The 23,905-nt window shown below is 43.1% G+C and overlaps 1 protein-coding gene across 1 annotated transcript in view; it reads right to left on the reverse strand.

Annotated features, from left to right (window-relative positions):
- Nucleotides 1–932: 932 nt before the first annotated feature.
- The window catches only part of LOC113533496 (CUGBP Elav-like family member 5), a 191,735-nt gene continuing 168,762 nt past the window's right edge, over nucleotides 933–23,905 (reverse strand). Inside the window, exons 7-12 of the mRNA XM_026925666.3 lie at nucleotides 23,729–23,873; nucleotides 12,164–12,373; nucleotides 11,248–11,337; nucleotides 10,234–10,377; nucleotides 8,142–8,319; nucleotides 933–1,092 (exon numbers count right to left, since the gene is read on the reverse strand). Of these exons, the coding sequence (XP_026781467.2) occupies nucleotides 8,192–8,319; nucleotides 10,234–10,377; nucleotides 11,248–11,337; nucleotides 12,164–12,373; nucleotides 23,729–23,873 (717 nt within the window). The 3' untranslated portion in view covers nucleotides 933–1,092; nucleotides 8,142–8,191. The remainder of the gene's footprint in view (nucleotides 1,093–8,141; nucleotides 8,320–10,233; nucleotides 10,378–11,247; nucleotides 11,338–12,163; nucleotides 12,374–23,728; nucleotides 23,874–23,905) is intronic.

Genomic DNA, 23,905 nt, shown 5'->3' on the forward strand with positions numbered 1-23,905 from the left:
TCACTGAAACATATCTTGACACTTAGCAAATAGAATTATTGTCTGCCTATAACTGAAATCACATAATTCCCTTTAAAATGTTTTGTTCAATATTTAAAAAGAATGACCGTCGAATAATGAGGTGTGGCTGTGAATGAAAAAGGAGAACGAACCCCTCATGTCAACGCATGTCCAATTCTACATCAATAACCATCACCGTAGCTTTGCTCCTTTAACCTGGAACCTAGTTTATTCACAACGAAACAGAACCCCCCTGATTTTTTTTTTTTTACATACACTATACACCCTGAAGTATTTTTCTCTAACTCTTAATTGTAATATTTTACGCAATATCCTGTATCATAAGATAATCAGTGATAATATTGAACGTTACTATAGATAGAGATTAAAAAGATTTGGTCCTCTGGACCCCAAAGGGGCCATGGGTGAGAGAGAGAGAGAGAAAGAGAGAGAGAGAGAGAAAGAAAGAGGGATCAAAAGAGAGGAAAGGAAAGCGAGAGAAAGATTTGCAACGATACTGCTTCTGTGGAACCTCTAATGAGCCATATACAAGAGCTCTGCAGAAAAAAAGAGAGAAAGAGATACAGAGAGAATTCTTACATCCGTCCAAATGACGAAATGTTTCTTCTTCTTCTTCTTTTTTTTTTTTTTTTTTTTTTTAACCTTGGAGATTAAACCCTCATTAGTCCATAGAAGTAAAAGCCACAGGTGTCGCTCAATTCCTCATGAAAACTGTGGCTTCTTCAGCATCAATCCAAAATCTGTCTTTCAAACAGTGTTCTCTCTGTTTTTTTTCCAAGGAAAAGTTTGTTTTTTTGTCCTGTTTGGCTTTCTCATTGCTGGCTTCAGTCCTCTTGATACTGACGTTCCCTGTCATGTTGTTCCCTAAACTTCTCATCGCCATGGTGTTGCACACAAAGTCAAATCTGATATGTTTTTTTTTTTTTCTTAAAATAAAAATCATGTACTTATTTGTAAGCTGCATTTAATTGATTCTCTTTTTTTCTTCTTTTTTTCTTGTTGGTCACTTTTCCATGTTGGTTTTGCAAGTAAAGTTTTCCATCTGTTACAGATGTCAAGACTGTTCAAAACCTGCAAAAGAAAGACAGGATGTCAGAGTTAGACTCGGGAGAAAGAGACAAGCATGGAGAAATGTCTCTGCCTGACAGCTTGATGTCTGAACAGGGAAGCCTGTACGTATCAGGGAAACTGGATCTAGAAATCATCAGATGAGGTCGGGTCCATGTGTCTGGTTTACTTTACACTTTAACAAGTTCACTCAAATCTAAACTTCTAACCTTTCTAAACACAAGCTTTCTGGTCTATGTAGAATCAAATGCTAAATTCTGATAAGGTCTCTTATGGCTTTAAATTAAAACATACCTAAAAGTGCGTAACTTCAAAACTAAAACCATGGAACCTAATGGTCTACACTAAAATAACTTCTATTTTTAATTTCTAAAAGTACAGCTTATGTCTTGCTATTTATTTGAGATTATGTATACCAAATCTCTAGACATTATCAATGGAAGCCAACAGAAAAAGTAACACTTCACAACACTTTTCAGACAGCAGTGTGAGAGATACGTAGCAAATGAAACGTCTCCAGGTTACGTATGTAACCATGGTTCCCCGAGGGAACGAGACGCTGCGTCACGAAACGCTATGGGAACGCCCCCGCGTGACCGCGCTCTGAATCACGTGTCTAATCCGTCCAATGGATGGGCGAGACGTCACGGGCGGGGTGACGTAGCGACCCGGAAGCATAAAAGCCCGAGTGGCGAGCCCCGCGTTAGCTTACTGGAAAATGAAGCAAGCGCCGCAGGGACGCCGGAAGTGTGGCACCGAGACGCAGCCGTCTCGTTCCCTCGGGGAACCATGGTTACATACGTAACCTGGAGACGTTCCCCTTCAGGAACTCGAGCTGCGTCACGAAACGCTATGGGAACGAGTATACCCACGCCGCCAGACTTACAAGTCCCTGCCTCCAGGAGGAGGCAAGCCTAAGGCACAAGGACAGAGGAGCCGGGAGTAGCTCGGGTATCTAGGTCATAAAACCTAGCAAAGGTCAGGGGCGTGGACCATCCCGCCGCGTTGCAGATGTCCTGTAAGGACACACCTGCCAGAAAGGCCTTAGAGGCCGCCACCGCTCGGGTAGAGTGAGCCTTGACCCCCAGGGGACTGGGGAGACCAGAGGACTCGAAAGCCAGAGAAATGGATTCTACAATCCACCGGCTGAGGGTCTGCTTAGAAGCAGGAAGGGGTTCTCTTAGGGGGACCAAAGCAAACAAGCAACTGGTCCGCCTTTCTCCACAGGGCAGTTCTGTGGACGTACGCGTCCAGTGCTCGCACTGGACACGTACAATTGAGCTTCCGATGGTCGGGCTCCCTAAAGGGAGGAGGACAGAAAGCCTGCAGCATGACCGGCCGTGGTGCCGAGGAGGGGACTTTCGGTACGTACCCCGCTCGGGGGTACAAGAATGCTTTGGCCAAACCAGGCGCAAAGTCTAAATAGGAAGGGGCCACCGAGAGGGCCTGAAGATCCCCCACTCTCCTAAGAGAGGAAATTGCCAAGAGAAAGGCAGTTTTCAATGTCAGAAGACGGTCCGAAATCTCCTCTATGGGCTCGAAGGGGGGTTTGCAGAGAGCCTCTAAAACCACGGCCAGGTCCCACGAGGGGACCCGAGATCGAGCTGGAGGTCTGATCCTCAGCGCACCGCGGAGGAAACGTGTCACCCAGGGGTGCCTGCCCACTGACTGGCCATCGAGAGGGGCGTGGCAGGCCGCAATAGCCGCCACGTACACCTTCAGGGTGGAGTGGGTCAGTCCCGCGGAGAGGCGGGCCTGCAAGAACTCCAGCACTGTACCAACTGGGCAGTGAACAGGGTCAAGCCGGCGGTCTCCGCACCAGGAAGTGAAAAGTTTCCACTTCAGGGCGTACAGTTTCCTCGTAGAGGGAGCTCTGGACTGGAGGATGGTCTCCACAACCTCGGTTGAGAGACCGGAAGCGCGGAGTTGTGCCCCCTCAGAGGCCACACCCACAGCTTCCACAGCTCCGGGCGGGGGTGAAGATGGCCCCCCCGCCTGTGAGAGGAGATCCCTCCTGATCGGAATCTCCCATGGGGAGCTGTCTAGGAGGGAAATCAGGTCCGAGAACCATACTCGGCCCGGCCAGAACGGGGCTACTAACAGTAGACGAATTCCGTCCCGGCGCACCGCACCAACACGTAGCGGCCTCTTAGGTCTGGGAGAAAGTGTTTCAGAGCTAGAAACACGGCCAGCATCTCCAGGCGGTTGATGTGCCAAGTGAGATGGCGGCCGCTCCACAGACCACGGGCAGGACGGCCACTCATGACCGCTCCCCATCCGGTGAGGGACGCATCCGTCGCTAGCACTACGCGGCGACCAGGAGTTCCCAGGACCAGGCCCTGAGACAAGAACCCAGGTTCTCTCCACACAGCTAAGGCACGGCGGCATCGTCGCGTGACCTTGATCATGCGGAGCGGGTTTCCTCTGTTTCGGAAAAACCCCCTGGTCTTGAGCCACCACTGTAGGGGTCTCATGTGCAGCAGGCCAAACGGTATCACGTTGGACGCAGCTGCCAATAGGCCCAGCAGTCTCTGAAACTGCTTTACAGTGAGTGACCGGCCTACTTTCACTCTCGCGACCGCTGTGAGGACCGACTCGATCCGAGCAGGAGACAAACGTGCCTGCATCGTGGTCGAATCCCACACGACGCCTAGATAAGCGGTTCTCTGAGCTGGAGAAAGCACGCTTTTCTCGGCGTTTAGTCTTAACCCCAGTTCCCTCATATGGGCGAGAACGGCATCTCGATGCCGAGCCGCCATCTGCTCTGAATGAGCTAAAATCAACCAGTCGTCGATATAGTTCAGTATGCGGATGCCCTGTAGTCGCATAGGAGCCAGGGCAGCATCCACGCACTTCGTGAAGGTGCGGGGTGAGAGTGCTAGGCCGAAGGGAAGAACCCGATACTGGTAAGCTTCGCCCCCGAAAGCGAACCTCAGGAACTTCCTGTGCGGGGGAAGGATGGAGATGTGGAAATACGCATCTTTTAGGTCGATCGTGACTAACCAGTCCTCGGACCTGATCTGAGACACGACCTGAGTGACCGTAAGCATCCTGAACTTCAGTCGAGCGACTGAGAGGTTCAATTGCCGCAAGTCCAAAATGGGACGCAGCCCTCCCCCCTTCTTGGGAACAATGAAGTACCGGCTGTAGAACCCTGACTCCCTGTCGTGAGGAGGGACCACCTCGATGGCCTCCTTCCTCAGGAGAGTACGTACTTCCTGCTCCAATACCAGAGCCTGCTCGGGACCCACCACAGTGGGAAGAACCCCAGAAAAATGAGGTGGAGGCGAGCCGAACTGAATTCGGTAGCCTCTTTCTACAGTACGCAGGACCCAATGAGACACATTCGGCAGAAGTTTCCACGCTGCCAGAAAGCTCACTAAGGGAATCAGTCTCTCGAGACTGACCTCTGGTGTAATAGAAGCGGTTAGCTGGGTGCCCTGAGGCGGCGAACCGACATGGGGGAAATGAGCTAACCGCTGCGAAGGCCTCAGGAGAGGCCGCGAGCCTCCCAGACCAGCTACGTTGCCGGGCGAGAACTGGGAGAGGCGCTCGCCGGAGACCGCTGCGCCCTGAAGCACCATAGGTGGCAGGGTTGGCAGATCGACCTCCTGAGGGCACTGGGGGGACCCGGGCACCGTAAGATGAGGTGTACGCCGCGTCGCCCCAGAGGGGCCCGCCCTCGGAAGCCCTGGGCCAAAACCATCAGGGCTTCTTAGCCGCGGCCCTTCTGGACATGAGGACGGTCCTCAGATCCGCCTTAGTGCCCGAAGGGCCGGGCCCAGAGCGTTGTCGCGACTCCTGCTCCCGCCTCGGGGGAGCACGGGAGGCGACGCTCTGCTTTTGGGCCTCCCTGTAGGAGGGGGCCGTACACGGAGGGGGCTGCCCCCGCCCGGCAGTCCCACGAGCTAGAGAGCGACGGGGGAGGAACCGCTGGAACGCCGCCGCCTGAGCACGGGCCTGCTGGTATCTCTCGACGACGGAGTCTACCGCGTCACCAAACAGGCCCGAGGGAGTAAGCGGGGCGTCCATGAGCACGACCCTGTCCTTCTCTTTCATATCGGACAGGGTCAGCCAGAGATGCCTCTCCGCCGCCACCAGGACTGCCATAGACCGACCGATAGCACGGGCGGTCTCCTTGGTGGCGCGGAGGGACAGATCAGCGGCCCGCCTGAGCTCAGCTACCTGCTCAGACGTACTCTCCCCCTGCTCATCCAGCTCTGTAAGCAGGTCAGCCTGGTACGCCTGTAACACCGCCATGGTGTGCAGACACGCACCGGCCTGACCTGCTGCCGTGTACGCCTTGCCTACCAGCGCTGAGGTGGTCCGCAGCGGCTTGGTAGGCAACGCCGGAGCCTTCAGGGACGATGCAGCAGCAGGGGACAGATAGCTGGTTAGCGTCTGTTCAACCCTGGGCATCGCCCTGTAGCCGGAGTAGTCCAGCCCCGCCACATTAGCGTAATGGGAAGACGCGGGGCTGAACAACCGGGCCGAAAATGGCCTATTCCAGGACCTCGACACCTCAGTGTGGAGGTCCGGAAAAAAGGGCAGGCTCCGGGGCGGAGGTGGCGGCCTACTGCGCAAAAAACGCTCCTCCAGTCTAGAGCCCTGAGGCTCAGGCCGTGACTCAGCGGGCCAGTCAATGCTAAGCTTAGCGACTGCCCGTGCAACCACCTCGAGCAGCTCCCCGTATTGAGGAGACTGCGGCTCAGGGTCGACGCTCTCCACATCGACCTCCTCGGAGGACGATAGGTGGAGCGCCGAGTCCGCTCCCCGGGGGGAAGAAACCGCAGAGCGTGCTTCCGAGCCCAGGGAGGGGACAGAGGACCTGGAGGGTGAGGAAGGAGAAAGGGACGGGCCCGTCTCCATTCCCTCCGCCAGGTCCATCTGCGAGCCCCACGAGCGCAACCGCCGCTCTGCCTTGGCAGAAGCGGGGCCGGCACCGCGAGGCACGCTAGTGAGGGCTCCCTCCTCAAAGAGAGCCCAGCGGGAGTGGAGAGTGCGCAGCGGTAAACGCTCGCAATGTGCGCAGCCGGCTCCCTCGAGAGCCGACTGAACATGCTCCGCTCCCAAACAGGCAACGCACAGACTGTGTGTATCCCCGCCCGTAATAAATCGCGGACAGGGAGGAACACACGGCCTGAAGCGCTGCCCGCTCTCGCCCTTAGTCTTAACCTTGGCTTTAGGCATGCCAACGATAAAACACCAAAAGACAAAAATAGACAGACAATAAACACAGAGCGCTTGCTGAAAACAGGAAGCTAACGCGGGGCTCGCCGCTCGGGCTTTTATGCTTCCGGGTCGCTACGTCACCCCGCCCGTGACGTCTCGCCCATCCATTGGACGGATTAGACACGTGATTCAGAGCGCGGTCACGCGGGGGCGTTCCCATAGCGTTTCGTGACGCAGCTCGAGTTCCTGAAGGGGAACATGCTGTTATAGTAAAATAATCAGCTTTAAGGAATAATAATTGCTTTACCACCACCAAAGCTGGCTGTGTTTCATTCGTCTTATACCTGCCAACAACTACGCGTTTTTATGAATTAAAAAGGTATGTCAGAGTTTTTATCCATTTATAGTTGTGGAATGTCTCCAAACCAAGTTACTGTTTAAGTTATAGCAGCTCCAAAGAGTCTTACATAGTCCTCTGTCTGGAAAATGCTGACACTGGAGAGTCCTTCCTTAACATTTACTAGCAGTACACTGGCATTACATCCTGCCTGGTGGAATGGAAATCGACTTATCAGACATTTTCAATCAGTATAAACAAATGAATTATGTTATCACCGCAAATCTGTTATAAGTTTAGTCAGGATACTGTTGGGTTTCTGTGTGTAGAGTATCGTGACTCTGTGTTTAATTGCTTGTGCTTACATTTTTTATATTTTTACATTTTACATTTTTTTTTCTTCATTTTTTTTCAGTCTGTCCATTACGTCCAGGATTGCCAGCATGGCTGAGATCCCTGAGTTTTCACATTTGAGGATTTGTGCTGGGGAAAAGCTGGAATATGAGAAACATTTCAACTAACATTTAACTTGTTTTGGTGCAATCATTATGGATTTAAACCAGCCACAATCTAGTGATGGACATGAGGACACCATGGAACTGTTACTTTAGCTCTTGTTTGAATTTCAACATACTACTGTATCTCAATCTGGAGGCTTGCACTCTTCAGGGTTTAGGTCCACACCATGCTCTTAAATGAGAGCTGCAAGGAAACGCTGAAATGTTTATAGGAGATACAGGAAGTTTAACCCTTTCATGCACAATGTACACACTTACGACAGTCAATTTAAGGCTGTTTTTGGAAAAATATAAATAGTAAATCACCTCTAAATCGTTTGAGACAATCACTGCAATTTATCATGAATCATTATTCTGATTTCCGTTTCTCTTTAGACTATCTGTCACTCTCAATGCAGCATGTGTCTCTGGTATATCTTTACAAACTTACAAATACAAAATTAAAAATTAAGAATTAAGTTAAGAATTAAGTAAATTAACATTAAGTGAAAAAAGTAAATTAACATTAAGTGAAAAAAAATATTTTTGTGCCAGACTCCAGTGAACATCTGAGATTTTTTTTTTAAACAGTAATTTAATATCCATTTACTTTTTAATTCAACTAAAATTTATTTAAACAAATATCACATGACATGCAATTTAAAGTAATAAAAAAAGAATATGGATATGTTTTTAAATAATTTAGGCATGAAAGGGTTAAATATCACACCCATTACACTGCAGCGTAATGGCTTGTTTTAGGAAGTAACAATCGAACTATAGCTAAATTCCATAAAGACTCACTTGTGGATGAATTCATTATCCTGCTGATTCGTTTCATGATAACCTTGTGGTTTGCGTCTTACATCTGTCAATCATGCTCTGCTCTGACACGCCTACCTCGCAGTAGGTGAAAACATTTTTTGAAGCATTTAACCATGATTAAATTGTTATTTCTTAGATCTACTCTTGGTACATTATTTATTCTCCGCTGAAACCATGTTGATATGACTGAATGATCTGAGGTTATTCAGCTGCAATCCTACCTGTGCTGTCAGCTGCGTGTGTGTGTGTACGTGAGTGTCGTGGGCGAGGGTCAGTAGGGGCGGCTGGCATCCTTTGGCCTTTTGAGCTGCACTTTCAAGCGCTTCATGCCGATCTGGAAGCCGTTCATGGCCTGGATGGCTGCCTGGGCACTGCCAGGGTTATCGAAGCTCACAAAGCCTGCACCAAACACAAACATATAGCGGGAAGAATAATTCCTAAAAATGTATTTATAACGTAAGCATTTTGAGCCTATAATAAGCAAATCTGCCATAAGATGAAGTTTCGATATCCCTGCTGCTGGCCAAATGACTTAAAACTAAAAAAAGCAGAGAGGAATGAAGTAATTTACCTTTAAATTAATATCTATACTTTTAAACTTAGATTATTTATTTCTTTTGCTATTTCCCTTATTTAATATAGACTACTCTGAGGAGCTACTCTAGCAGGATTCAGTCACTTCAATAGTATTTATACAGGGCCGATTACATTATGTTGTTGCAAAGCAGCTTTACAGAAATCCGACTCCAGACCCCTGATGAGCAGCTGAGGGCAACAGAGGAAAGCAAAATACCCATAAGAGCTCATAAAGAGAAACTATACGAGTAGTGGAGTAGACTATAATCCTTTTTTTAAGAATTATAAACACAGGATTAAAACTGAAAGGATTTGGGGTACGACTGGCATGTTGGATATATCAAGAATGGCAGGTAAAAAGTTCAATATGAGCATGAAGCAGGTTTAAATCGTTTAAAAAAGAGTTTAGGAGTTCATGCGAGGGTTGGCGGTTCATAATGCTGGTTAGAAATCATAACAATAAGAAGCTAAAGAGGGATGTGGCAGTAATGTATTCATTAAAATCTCTGAAGGCTTGAGAAGGGGTGTAGCTAGAATCTGTCAAATGGGGTTTGAGGCATGGAAAAGCTATTTTATAACACAAACATGGCAACACTACATTATAACAACAAACCCCAATCCCAAATATATCACGATTCTATACAGAATAAACCGTTTTAAGTATAAACCCCATTAATCACACACCACAAGTAAAAAATATTCTAACTATAAATAACTTTGTATATTTAGACAGCACTCATTCTATGTGCTTCCACCACACTTGCAATTTAATTTGTATTTTAATTTAATTTGTATGTGGTACACACACACATACACACAATAGTAATATGAATATTGGAAGTAGTAGTGATTAGCACATGTGGTGAGGCTCCGTGGTCAATGAGTCAATGAGATCTGCGCTCATATGAGAGCATCTGAGCAAGAAATAAAATCCTGTCAACCCCGAGAGCAACCTGTGTTAGTTTATCTGAGTGAGGAAGACAGAGTGGGCGAATTAACATCCAAACATGCTTTCTGATGTACGACTGTGTTACACAAAGCCTTATGAATATGAATAAATGTGAGAGAGAAGCCTTCATTAGCTTCATTGTGAGACTGTGTGTGTGCCCACTACAGCACAAAGCCCCAGACCACTCTGTCTCTCTCACACACATAACCAGACACATAGCTCGCTCGGAGCTCTGAGCTATTTCAGAAATGCTTTTCCCAAAAATGGCACTTGCCAAAAAATGCCCCATTTCCCAAAAAGCTTCCTGATCAATGTGAAATCGCTCTCTCTGAACTCTCGGACAGATGGAACCAGAGCAGTGGTCTTATCAGAGAGGGTCCACGAAAATGGATTCAAATCCACTGGTGTGTGTGTGTGTGTGTGTGTGCGCAGGCACTGAATTAGTGAGACTGAAATGTTGATTTGACTGAAAACTGGTCGTGGGGAGTGAAGGGGCGGTGTCCCACTCTTGCACTGTCTAATTAGCTATTTTATCACCTCAGTGCTGCTCCCTTACACCTTGCGTTGCCAGATTAAGTGCGATTCCACACAGCTAGGCTATTTTTACTCATCTTGAACAAGAAAGAATTTGTTTCACTGCTAGATATTAAAATGTTGCATGTCAATTAAAATGTGATTTGGACAGAAATTAAACGCTCCAATCTGGCAACCATACAGATACCAGAGTCACCATCACTCACGATATCCAATGACTCTGTATATGTGTGTGTGTGTGAGCAGAACCTCACCAAAACACTTGCTCTGGTTGGTAGCTCGGTCCATAAACACTTTGGAGGAGATGACAGAGCCAAAAGGCAGAAACATCTGCATCAGTTCGTTATCACCAAACTCCTGTGGCAGGTGGTAGATGAAGAGATTGCAGCCCTCTGGACCTGAAATACACACACACGCACACATGCACACACACAGACACACACACACACACACAATAGTAATATGAATACTGGTAGTAGTAGTAGTAGTAGTAATAGTACAGGCAGTATTAGTATTAGCAGTAATAATATGAATATTAGTATTAGTATTAGTAGTAGTACAGGCAGTATTAGCAGTAATAATATGAATATTAGTATTAGTATTAGTTGTAGTAATATGAGTATTAGTATTAGTAGTAGTACAGGCAGTATTAGTATTAGCAGTAATAATATGAATATTAGTATTAGTAATAGTAGTAGTACAGGCAGTATTAGTAGTAATAATATGAATATTAGTATTAGTAATAGTAGTAGTACAGGCAGTATTAGTATTAGTCGTAGTAATATGAATATTAGTATTAGTGTTAGTAGTAGTACAGGCAGTATTAGTATTAGCAGTAATAGTAGTAGTACAGGCAGTATTAGTATTAGCAGTAATAATATGAATATTAGTATTAGTATTAGTAGTAGTACAGGCAGTATTAGTATTAGTCGTAGTAATATGAATATTAGTATTAGTATTAGTAGTAGTACAGGCAGTATTAGTATTAGCAGTAATAGTAGTAGTACAGGCAGTATTAGTATTAGCAGTAATAATATGAATATTAGTATTAGTATTAGTAGTAGTACAGGCAGTATTAGTATTAGCAGTAATAATATGAATATTAGTATTAGTATTAGTCATAGTAATATGAATATTAGTATTAGTATTAGTATTAGTAGTAGTACAGGCAGTATTAGTATTAGTCATAGTAATATGAATATTAGTATTAGTAGTAGTAGTAGTACAGGCAGTATTAGTATTAGCAGTAGTAGTAATCATCTCCTCACCTTCTCTCTGCTGTTGCTGCTGTTGAATGACCTGAGGCGGCTGTGGCAGTGTCTGGCCTATAGGGGTCAGTGTGGTGGTGGGGTAAATGGCTACAAACACACAGTTGGGATGAAGGGGACAGAGGGAGGAGAAACAGAATGACATGAAAGCAGACTGACCTTTATCTTCTAATGAGAGATTGACAGACTCACAATACAGCACATTAATCATATTTCAACCTGAGAGCAGATGACAGATAGTTCACTACCGCAGTGATAGCTCTAATTTACTGGCAGGTATTATTATTCCACACAAAGACATCATTTCCTTTCATGTGGCATAACAGAGACAGATATGCAACCTTACATTTTAATCAAGGCACACACACCTTCAGACTTTGACATTTAATTCAATCAACTGATTTTAGCATCTATATATCATCCATCCATCCATCCATCCATCCGTCCATACATACATACATATATACATACAGTACGTACATTCATACATACGTACATACATATCTGTCCATCATCCAAGCATCCATCCGTGTCTGTCAATATCCATCCATCCATCCATATCCGTCCATATCCATCCATCCATACATACATACCTGTCCAGCCATCTATCCATCCAACCATCCATCCATCTTTCCCTTTCATCCATCTATACATATCTGTCCATCCATCCATCTATCTATCTATCTATCTATCCATAGAGTACATATCCATCCATCATCCATCCATCCATCCATCCATCCATCCGTCTATCTATATCTGTCCATCACATATCCATCCATCCACCCATCCATCCGTCCATTTTCATACTTTTTTTTACTAGACAACACATCTGCAGGACAATATTTATATTTAAAAGACCTCTTGTACATACAGTTTGTGTGTGTGTGTGTGTGTGTGTGTGTGTGTGTGAATATACCTGTGTACTGTTGGACGCCGGTGAAGGCCTGCTGAAGTGTGTCGGCGGCAGTGGGGCTCTGGGTGGAGTACGGTGGCAGGCCGTTGGCGTAGACCGCCTCCACCGGATGACCATTGGGCTGCGGTGGGATGCCAGTGAAGCCATTAACGATGGGGGTCACTATGCTGGGCACGGCCGAGGATGCCAGGTTAGCAGGGGGAGAGCTCAGTCCTACAGAGAGACACTAAAGTCAGACTGGGGCAAAAAAGTCAACTGATCTAATACACGTGTCAGAACTAGCGTGAAAAACTGCATTGTCTTTTACATCTATTCATTTGGCCGACATTTTTAATCAGAAAGAAATGCGAGGAAGTAAACAGAGAGATCTCTCTCACACACACACACACACACACACAGAGCTGAACAAGATGGCTGCTAGTAGTTCTACAAATTCTACTCATATAGCATTCAGACATAATTTGGGATTTGGTGATTCTGAAAGCCATAGCAGATGATTTACATTATTTTTATCCCCATTATAGCTTTTAGTATGTCCTTGTGCTCTGTGGATGGGGGCGGAGTCATCCTGGAAGAGACCACGCCCATCAGGATAAAAATGTTTCATTGTAGGATAAAGGTAATCAGTCAAAAGAATTGTGTATTGATTTGCAGTAAAAGTGGACACAAACCACGCTAGCCAAATGCTGCAGCGCAATAGAGAATGGACAAATACGAGTGGGCCCAGTGTATGTGCAACCACTCACCACACACACATACACACACACACACACACACATCGGAAGGCAGTGGTGACAGAGGAATTGTCTCCTGCAGAACTCTGAAATGATGAAAAGGTGATGCAATTTTCAGGGCAGCAGCACAATGTCACACTACTGAGTGAGGGGGTAGAGAAGGAGAGAGAGAGAGAGAGAGAGTGCATGGGATAGATAGATAGATAGAGGGAAAGAGAGCATGAGAATGAGAGTGAAAGAGAGGGGATAGAGCAAGAGATTTATAGAGTCAGAAAGAGAGATAGTGAGAAAGAGAGAGCAAAAGAGTGAGAGAAATAGCATGAGAAGCATAGAGAGAGAGAGACAGAGAGCATGAGACTGAGACAGAGAGTGTGAAAGAGAGTGAGAGAGAAAGAGAGACAGAGAACATGAGAAATATAAAGAGAGTGAGTAAAAGAAAGAAAAAGAATGAGACTGAAAGCATGAGAAATACAGAGATTTAGAAAGAGAGAGAAACATAGAGTCAGTGAGAGAGAATATAAGAAAGAAAGAGCAAGATGGAAAAAGCTTGAGAAAGATAGAGTGGGAAAGAGAATGAGAGACAAAGAGCATGAAAAGGATACAGTGAGAGAGACAGCATGCGAAAGATAGTGAGAAACAGAGTGAGAGACAAAGCGCATGAAAAGGATACAGTAAGAGAGAGAGACAGCATGAGAAAGAGAGTGAGAAATAGAGAAAGAATGTGAGAGACAAAGCGAATGAAAAGGATACAGTAAGAGAGAGAGACAGCATGAGAAAGAGAGTGAGAAATAGAGAAAGAATGTGAGAGACAAAGCGCACGAAAAGGATACAGTAAGAGAGAGAGACAGCATGAGAAAGAGAGTGAGAAATAGAGAAAGAATGTGAGAGACAAAGCGCACGAAAAGGATACAGTAAGAGAGAGAGACAGCATGAGAAAGAGAGTGAGAAATAGAGAAAGAATGTGAGACAAAGCGAATGAAAAGGATACAGTAAGAGAGAGAGACAGCATGAGAAAGATAGAAAGCGAGAAATAGAGAGAAAGCGAGTGAGAGACAAAGACCATGAGAAAGAAAGAGTGTTTCCCAGGCTGCCACATACACATGATTTATATAAGGGTCATGTATCAGGCAGTCGACGTGAAAAGAATAGAAACTTCTTTAAGTTATACTGCAGCTAACTAAATTAGCTATCATCAGAAGATCATGAGGAAGGAGAGATTGTGAAGCGTTCACTTCTATCTGAGGCGGAAAAACAGAAAAAGCAAAAAAGCAGTAGAGGAGAAACACAGTAAGAAATTCATGCTAATTAACTGGGTTTAGTCAGTTTGCCCTCTTTCTTGTTTCCATTTGCTGGAGTAGTTGAAATGGAAGACGTTAGTAGCTAGCTAGCTAGTATCTGGAATAAGAAGTGCTAGTTGCTAGCTCATTACTATTAGCTATTACTATAAACAGTAGTCTGCTTTTAACGAAAATTACAGCTCAGGTGGTCGAAATGTAAATCTACTACAGTTCATTTCAGATAGCAACTATAGCAACTCAGATGATCGCAACCAATGAAGAAATGACTTTCCAGATTTCAAACCTTTCACTATGCTAAACAGCGTAATGGTCTAATTTTTTTCACTTGCTATAATCAGGAAATAGTTAGGGGCTTCATCAATGTTAGAACCAACAGAATGTGATGAAGGTACATTTTTATAATAATATGATTTGTGTGCCTGGGCGGCCCTTGAGTAAGTTCTCACTTAGGGCCCACAAATGTTCAGAATGGTCCTGACCAACATCATCACATACGGCTATCTACTACTAATCTACTGCATTCAGTACCATGTAGATCACATTATCATTTACACCACTGGAGTCAGCATGCACTTTCTGCGAGCTGAGATAACAAATCTCACCATCACATATCCAGATCCTATCTGTGGCACAGCAAAAGAGAAGCTGTATCTTTGGAACCATGTTTTGTCAGATCAAGGCTTTGTAAAAGTAGATCAGAATGTGGATGTTTAGTCTCTAGCCGAGATGTGCCCTCTAGTCAGGTTGGGGTCGTACCATATTCTACGCAAAATGTAGCAGAATCCCAAATACACAGTGGAGGTGTGAATATGTTGCGACTACCTGATAACAATTTTAGCATGGCCACAATTTCAAGAACCTCTCATTAATTTGAGATTTGAATTGTATTCAGTCCATGATACTGTTTAGAAAGGCAGTATTCATGATAGAGTTTATGCATAATTTATAATTTTTTTTTACATCTTTCCACTAAAAGAACATACACAATCTTTCAAAGAAACTATTTTAAAATCAGCCCACACACATACACTGTTCAGGGTAAGCAGCAGATGGTCCACAAACGCAACAATGGCAGGCAGTGACGCCTTTAGGACGGAAATACAGAACCATTTTTCCATTTAGAAATCAAATGAAAAACTACTGTGCATTACCAGTTGAGTCTGCTAGCAGTAAAAATGAGTCTGTTTATTACTGTTAAAGCAGGTAAGGATACAGCAGAGAGATTTCAACTGATAATTATTATCATCCTCATGGGTTAGGGTTAGGGTTAACTGCAAGAAACTGTCTGCTACTGAAAAAAACGAGTCGCTGAACTAGTCAGTTTTTTCCAAAAGTGATAATAATTTGTTCTGCTACAGTATTTTTTCTGAGTACTTGGCTCATTCCAATGAAATTAGGCCCAGTTTACTACTACAGTATACAGTACACCAATCAGCCATAACATTAAAACCACTGACAGGTGAAGTGAATAACATTCATTATCTCATATTAACGGCATGTGTCAAGGGGTGGGATATATTAGGCAGCAAGTGAACAGTCAGTTCTCAAAGTTGATGTGTTGGAAGCAGGAAAAAGGAAAAAAGACTTTGACAAGGGCCAAACTGTGATGGCTAGACGACTGGGTCAGAGCTTCTCTCAGCAGGTCTTGTGGGGTGTTCCCCGTATGCAGTGGTTAGTACCTACCAAAAGTGGTCCAAGGAAGGACACCCGGTGAACCAGCGACAGGGACATGGGTGCCCAGGCCTTACTGATGAGTGGGAGCGAAGACTAGCCCAGTGGCCTCTTTCAGCAGGACAATACACCCTGCCACACTTAAAAAATTGTTCAGGAATGGTTTGAGGAACATGACAAAGAATTCAAAGTGTTGACTTGGCCTCCAAATTCCCCAGATCTCAGTCCGACTGAGCATTTGTGGGATGCGCTGGATAAACAAGCCCAATCCATGGAGGCACCACTTCGCAACTTACAGGACTTAAAGGATCTTTTGTTAACATCTTGGTGCCAGATTCCACAGCACACCTTCAGAGGTCTTGTGGAGTCCATGCCTCGACAGGTCAGAGCTGTTTTGGTGGCACAAGGGGGACCTACACAATATTACGCAGTTGGTTTTAATGTTATGGCTTATTAGTGTATATTGTAGTGAACATATATAAATATATATTTTTTAGAGAAATCAAACTACAGTATATAAAGATTCAAACCAAAGGGGCCATCCAGCACAAGCATCATACAGACTCAAGAGGAAAGATCATTCAGGAAAGTTTGGACACCATGATGCACAACACTGCACCCAAAAATGGTCTGATTTTCTTTTTTTAATCATCAGTCCTTCTTTTTCTTTTTTTTTTAGTGCAGCCTGATTTTAAAAATCTGATTGAAGGTATAAGTGGTGGTTAAAAAAAAAAAAGAATTGAACACGTCCTCCAAAAAATAAAAGAGGACTAGAAAGAACAACTTAAGAAGGTCACTGATAATGGAAGCAACTTTGGAAAGGCTTTCAAGGAATTTTGAGGATAATAAGGATCAGACAGATGACTCTGTTCAATTTGGGGAACAAGGTGATGACAGAGTGAAGTCACGTAGAGCAAAATGCACCGTAGCGCCATGGTTGAGTGTTCGGCAATCTGGAACAAGGCACTTATGTCTCTTTTAGCAGTGGAGAAAATAGCTAAAATTGGAGGGGATGCATATAATTCGCACTGTGTCATGCTGAAGCTCAGAATGCAATGATGTGCCAAAGACAGTTTTGTGAATGCCTCAGAGTTTAAAAGTTACAGCCTCATGAAATTACCTTCCTCAAGTATTATTGAGGTACTGAAGACACTGGCTATTGCTCTTCACCTCCTCTTAACCTCTTTCAAGGATAGCAGAAATGTGATTTTGTCAGCGCTTGGAAAAAAAGAAGAAGCTGTCTGAAAAGCAGCCTTATTTGTGTTTTCAGCCTGATGTCATTTGCACAGTCATCAATGCAATTGATTCTCGGTTCCACGGTTTCGTTTGAGGAGGCTGTCTGAGAACGATAAGAACAATGTTCACTAAGCTTTGTTGATTGAGGCAGTCACATGAAACGGTGGTCCAGCGAGCTTTGAAAGTTTAGAGAATGACTCAAAGAGTGGACCACAAAGTCATGAGGTTTTTAGAGAGCTCTAAAGAAATCACTGAATGACTTTGCTATGGTTATGTCCCTCAAGTGCAACATGGGCTTGCCTTTAAGTGCTGCAGTGCAACCTTTTAAAAAGGATCGTGGTGATGTGTTATAAATGTAGAGGACTAAGAGCAAAGCTGTTGTATCATGTGGAACCTTAAGCACAGAACCTACACACTGACCATTCTGTTAAAGCTCTGTGAACTCAGTTCATAAATTTCAACTTAACTGCCCACTTACTGTATATTCACTGTTTTTAAGTAAACATTCCTTAATTACTGCATACATTCGTAAAATTTAGTTGGTTTAATCTGTCATGATCAGCTTCTTTGGCAAAAGAGCCCTTTGCTTGCTTTTGTTCTGTTTTGTCATGTTTTGGTAAGGCTCCCTCGTGCTACTGATTTTTCCCTGATTATGGTCACCTGCACCTCATTTTTTTTTTCATAATTATAATATCTGTTCCTGGTTTTGACCTTTCCTGACCTTAGTATTATAAAGTTCTATCTTCCATTCATTCTTAACCCGTCATACTAAGGTCATGTCTTGCTTGTTATACCCTCCTGAATACTGATTATGGAGTTCCCAAGACTGTGATTTCATCTCTGCTACTTACTATGATGGTTTGATTTGGTTCACGTTTAATAAACGTCATGCCAATATTCAACTCCCGCTAGAGCATTTTACAAAATTTGATTTCAAATGCTCCTTATTATATTCTTATAGTCACTATTTTTTTTGTTCAACATGTATTAACTTTTCCTTTAACCATACTTTCTCCTAGTTTTTTTTTTTTTAAACTAATTCCCTCCCACTAGCTAGCACTCCTCTAGCATGACCGGGCTACCAACCCGGCAGGGCGAAGGCTAACCTGCACTTCCTCTATGTGAAGTCAGCCATGGTTTTCAAACTGTTTTTCGAACTGTAGCTCATGCTACGTGAACACACTTGCAGGAAAGCACCAAACTGCTAACTGCCTTTGTTCGCATACATTAGCTCAGGCGTGCATGATTGACAGGGGAGAGAGTATTGACATCCCACGCACCCAGAGATCACAGCCAACTTTAGCTCTCTTTCTTGGACTCCTGGCTGTGTATATTTAAGGACATTCTATATTATCTGCTGAAATCTCTTTCATGTTAACAGGAGTCTGAAGTGATAATGGTTCAGTTATAATATATTATAAGCCAAGCTCCTTTAAACAACTTGAGTAATCTGATTTTCCAGTCTGTTTGTGCTATTCTGATCCTATTACATTCTATGCAAAAAGTAATTAACCATCACGACGTATTACACAAAGCAAACTGCCAACCAATAACACCGAAGGACATTGTGACTTCAGTTGTATTGATGATGCAGCACAGTTGTATTGAAAATGTGCCCTGCGGTAACTCTTTTCATGTATTTTAACGGAATACGTTACTGAATACATTTCGGAGTGTATTCAGCATTCAGCCATCAATACCATTTTCAAAGTGGTTCGCACAGCCCTGCCTCCAACACACCACCACCGTGATCCCTAACAGAGTTATTCATGCTGACACTGACTGATACTGCTGAGCCTGCACTAAACAAAGTGTACTTACTGTAGGTCTCCTAAACACACAGTGCGTCCCGCATGTGTGTGTGTATGTGTGTGTGTGTGCATGTATGCTAACGTGTGACAGGCCTGCTCCTGTACATAATCATCCGGATTTAACATTGTGTGCCGTTCAGATCGAGTGACTCTGAATAGAGCTGACTTACTAATTTAGTATATGAGATCACACCTATGTTAATGCTATTTCTGTCTGCTAAGCTTGGCAGAATTTTGAAAACATAGCACAGCTCTCAGTAATCACATGTACAATGATTATGTCTATGATTTTCTAAATCTGACTCTTAATTTAGTGTGTTAGTAAAGGTTTTGTCCTGGACAGCCTCCTTTCAGGAAACACTGGCGCTTTTAGGGGTATTATAAATGCATGAACTCATTTCCATAATGATACCTGACATGTTGTTTTGGATTTTTAAAAGTTTGAAAGATCGAATCATTGAAAAAGCAAGCTAGGGATATAACTAAGGGTTGTCTTAAAATGTATATGAACAATTTCACCTGTGGGTGCAAATGGTCATGAAGAAACCCATTTATTTCCTGTTTGCATCTTAAAATCTTCTGCTTCAGATTATTCTAAAAGGAAGTAAGTAAAACATGTTGCTATTATAGATGCAACTAATATAGAATTAGGTATGTATATAAATTACAGGGGCTACTAATGAGAAAAATTTGGCCCTCTAAATGTATAACATGCTCAGAGGAGAGGAAAACACATCAGTAAACATGATTATGACCAAAGGGAGAACGCAGTGTCTCACTGAAAATAATTATGTATCTTTCTCGGAGATACATGGAGGAATTTTAATAAATTGCTGTACGTAATTGTTGTAACTGACGGATTCCAATTCATCAGCTGATGCAAGGTTTAACCCAAATTATTTAGCTTAATATTTTCACTAACCTTTTAGAGTGGTATGCCATTTCCAAGAAGTAAATTTCCTGCTAAAATTTGGAATAAAATTTGGAGTAATTTTAGTAAATTAAAATGCCAAAATGTTGTGCATCAATCCTTTTTTGGATTCATCTCAGGAAATGTTACGATGAAAAAAACAAGTTTAGTCATTGTACATGCCTTTGTAAAAACTTTCTATAACTAGCTCTCAACTTCTGAACTTTAAAAAGCGTACTTTTTTAAAACTCTAGTAAGTAAACAAATAATTAGCTTCCTCACGTCTCCAGTGTCTGTTCAGCTCTATAGATTCCTCTCGTTAATCTCCTGCAGTTGGAAACATTGATAGCTGTGTGAAATGCAGATGCCATGGCTGCCTGTTTTCCATGTTATTGACTGGCATAAATCAATAGAAACATGCCATGTGTTCCAGTCGCTGGCACTGATTAGCACTGAGGGCTGAGAAAGCTGGACTTCACCGTTCTGCTGTTACGTGGTTTAAATTCTAGGCAGAAGAGCTTACACATTATGTTCCGTGTGTATTAAAGAGTTTCCTGGTCCATGCAATAGTGTCTTAAATGAAAAACTTGCATTTCACATTTTGGTGAACTTCTATAAGGCTTTTCAATGCTGAAAAAAGATTAGGAATAAAACATTTCTGGCTTTCAAAGAAGTGAAAGGCAGCTTTCCTTTTTAGCACCCAGATTACATGATAGCTAAAAACTCTGGCTGACATTTTTGATCACATTAAAAAACCCATTACCTTATAGACTTTTTAATGCTTTGATCTGAGCCTCTGCTGCTGATTAAATAGGATGGTATTGATCCACATCCACATAAGCCTTCATTTTCAAATGGCTCAGTCTTAATAATCTGACAAAGTTAATATCAATCTCCAAAACTGGCTTAAAAAGAAGTTAACGTGTGGCTTAACACATATTTGGAAAACCTTTCAAGACCTTTAAGAAGTGACCTTTTCTCTCTGATGTACCTTTCCTGATTAGCCCTCCACACACTGGATGCCTGGTAGATACACTACGATAGTTAGCTCTCTCTGCTTTAGCTCTCTGTTAACATGGCAAGCCAATGAGCAGCAAACGCTGCTTCCACTTCCTCAACTAATTTTTGCAATCACGTCAAGTGGGTGCACAAGAGCTACTCGAACACGGATGAGCTTGAGTTCAGTAATCAGGGGTTGAGGACGTGTAGGGAGAGGGAGAGAGAGAGAGAGGTAAGGATAGAAAGAGAAATAGGCAGTTGTAGAACATTGGAGAGAGAGAGAGGGTCTGTAAAAGAAAGAAAGGGAGAGTGGGAGGGCTCTCTCTAATGCTCACACACACACACACAGATTGTATGAAATGCCATGGCATAGTGGAGGAGAACTCACTAGGGGTTGCAGGACTTCAAATATTTACAAGTCGACCAGTAATAAAAAAATAAAATCACTATTTTAGGCTGTTTTATTTGTGCTGTTTTATATACAGGCTACAAATTAAATCCAGCATCCACTTTTTTCAGCTATATTATTAACATCAAAAGTAAATAATGGTATAATAAATGTGCAAATCAATACTAAATCTATTACAAAATTTACGGACGTACAGTACCGATTCTTAAAATGCGCTTGTGTGGACTGAGATACAGAAGCCCGTTATAGCGATGCTACGTCTACAGAAGCGTCTGGGAGGTTTTTCCACCATGTTCAAATCCAGTCTCAGTAGCCACCACAAACCAGTCTGGATCTGCCTCTTAGAGGTGGTGTGCATCGCTGATCTGACTCTAAACTAGAACAGGATTGGATAGTGATGTGCAACCCGTGGCTCTGAAAGTGCTCTTTCACACAGAGCTGATTAGAACGGAATTCACTATGCAACAAAATGAAATTTTATTTACCTTTAAATGAAGCTTTAAATATTTTAAACAGAAATAGAGGGCGGAGATGGCGGGACTAGATCTAGTCATCTAGTCTGAAATATTTTCACACTAACAAAGTACAATTATTCTGATTTGTTTTTTCCACTGCCCCAACAAGTCAACATCCCCATAGAAGAGACTAGTCAATGTATTAGTCGACCAGTCTGTATACCCCCTAATACACACACGCACACATATACACACAGACTTCTAATATAGAGATTAAGAGTGATGGCTTATTTGCTGATTAAACTTGTTTATGTACTTATGGTAGCATCAAAGTTAAAGGTGCAATAGTCAATATTTTTCGAAAAATAAGAAGAAATGATAACAAATAGTAGTTTAAGCCATTGTCACAGAACAAGTGTACTACATAGCTGAAAAAATAGTTTGGAAACCAGTTGCTAATGCTCACTTTTTTTTTAGCATGCTAGCTGAACCATAAGTTTTGGGGGCGGAGCTTTGGGTACATTGGTGGAAATGGGGGCGGGCTCAATGAGTTAAAAAAATCAGTTAAATCTTATACAACACCAGCCATTTAACCAATAGAGACCCTTCCCCCCAATAAATCTTACCAACTGCACCTTTAATCATATAAAAAGCAAAATAACTGTCCTGGTTGTCTATTTCAAACTCGGACAAAACATGCAGAAAATAAAATGCACTCAGTATTTAAAGCCTTGATACATGAGAAATATTGCTGGGGTGCACACAGTTACAGTACTGGTGCATTTCTGTATTTTTTCTTGGCACCCTCACCCTCCTCATTAGGTATCTGTGGAAGTGTTTCTTCACAAAGCCAGTTTGTGGTGTCTTGTTAAAAGTTGTTTCTTGTTCTGTTGATCTTTTGTTGGTACATGAGAAACTGTTATAAATGATCATGCTGTGTCAAACCTGTGCATTCCTTAGACTAACAGTATTTTTATCAGCACAACATGTGTCAAAGAACTAGGCTTTCGTTCAAAAATCAGGTGAGTACGGGAGGGTCAGTGTCATGTCATTTTGGAGGGAAGATAGTGATAATAATAATGCTGTAACTAGCTAGCTGTTTTTTTTGGAACCTGTTAAGTAAGAAACAATATTAAGAAAAAAGGGTAGCAGAAGTTTGGTGTGACTGTTACTACTACTACTACAAAAAAAAAAAAAAATCAGGAGCTAATCGCAAAATGATATGAACTGCAAATGGAAACCTCCTCTGTTCCTCTTGTGTGTCATGTTATTTCCCATTTAAGTGAATTAACTGTTTTATTACTAGGCAAGTTTTATTTACATTTGTTCTGACTGTTATGTATTGCCACAGTCATACTTGAAATCTCCTTGTGAAATGAGGCAAGACCAGAAAATTAGCAGCCAAGAAAACTCCTCCATTTTGGAGTCATGTAATCTGTGGCTTGCAATACTGTAGGGAGAATGAGGAAACGTCAGAGAAGAGTGTTAACTCTGCTGATTTTTCTAGTAATTTAATACAATATTAAGTTCATACTTCTTTGTCCATTCTGTTTTTGCCTTCAAAATTTTTTAAAACAGTTCGCTAATCAGACCTGAGAGGGTAAACAAAATGAAAATGAAAAACTCTGACAGCAATATCTCTAGCCTTGTGTCTAGCCTCTGGTTTGATGAGCTACCTTCAGCTATTTACATAAGTTCATTAATTGGAGAAACCACAATAGAGGATCTGCTGGGTTATGTTTAGAAAACTTGAGTCGCTGAACTACGGCAGTTTTTTCATACGTTTATATATGCTACATAATTTTGGTCTGCTGAAATACTTTACTTAGTCTACATCCAGATGGCCGTCCACCAGTTGATGACCCATGGTCTATAACACTGATATTGTGTGATACTTGTGGTTGAAAAATATATGTAGGTGTCTACAGGCATCAGCATTGCTGTAATTACAGCCTGTGAGGGTCCATGATGGGATTCGGTCATAAATAGCCAGTTTGCACATCACTAATATGAGGTGTAATTGTGTAGCAGTGACTCTGACTGACCTGACACTGGAGTCATGGGAGTGGGCGGCAGGCCGTTCATGTTGATCGCCCCCACCTGGTGGATCTGTGTAGCCGGAAACGCCATGCTGGGTGCCAGGTAGCCACCGTGAGACGCAGCCATTATGGCCGCCTGCTGCTGCATCAGCTGTGAGACAGAAATGGTGAGGGAGTGAGGAA

This window comes from Pangasianodon hypophthalmus, chromosome 21, assembly GCF_027358585.1.
Source record: "Pangasianodon hypophthalmus isolate fPanHyp1 chromosome 21, fPanHyp1.pri, whole genome shotgun sequence".
NCBI classification, from domain to species: Eukaryota; Metazoa; Chordata; class Actinopteri; order Siluriformes; family Pangasiidae; genus Pangasianodon; species Pangasianodon hypophthalmus.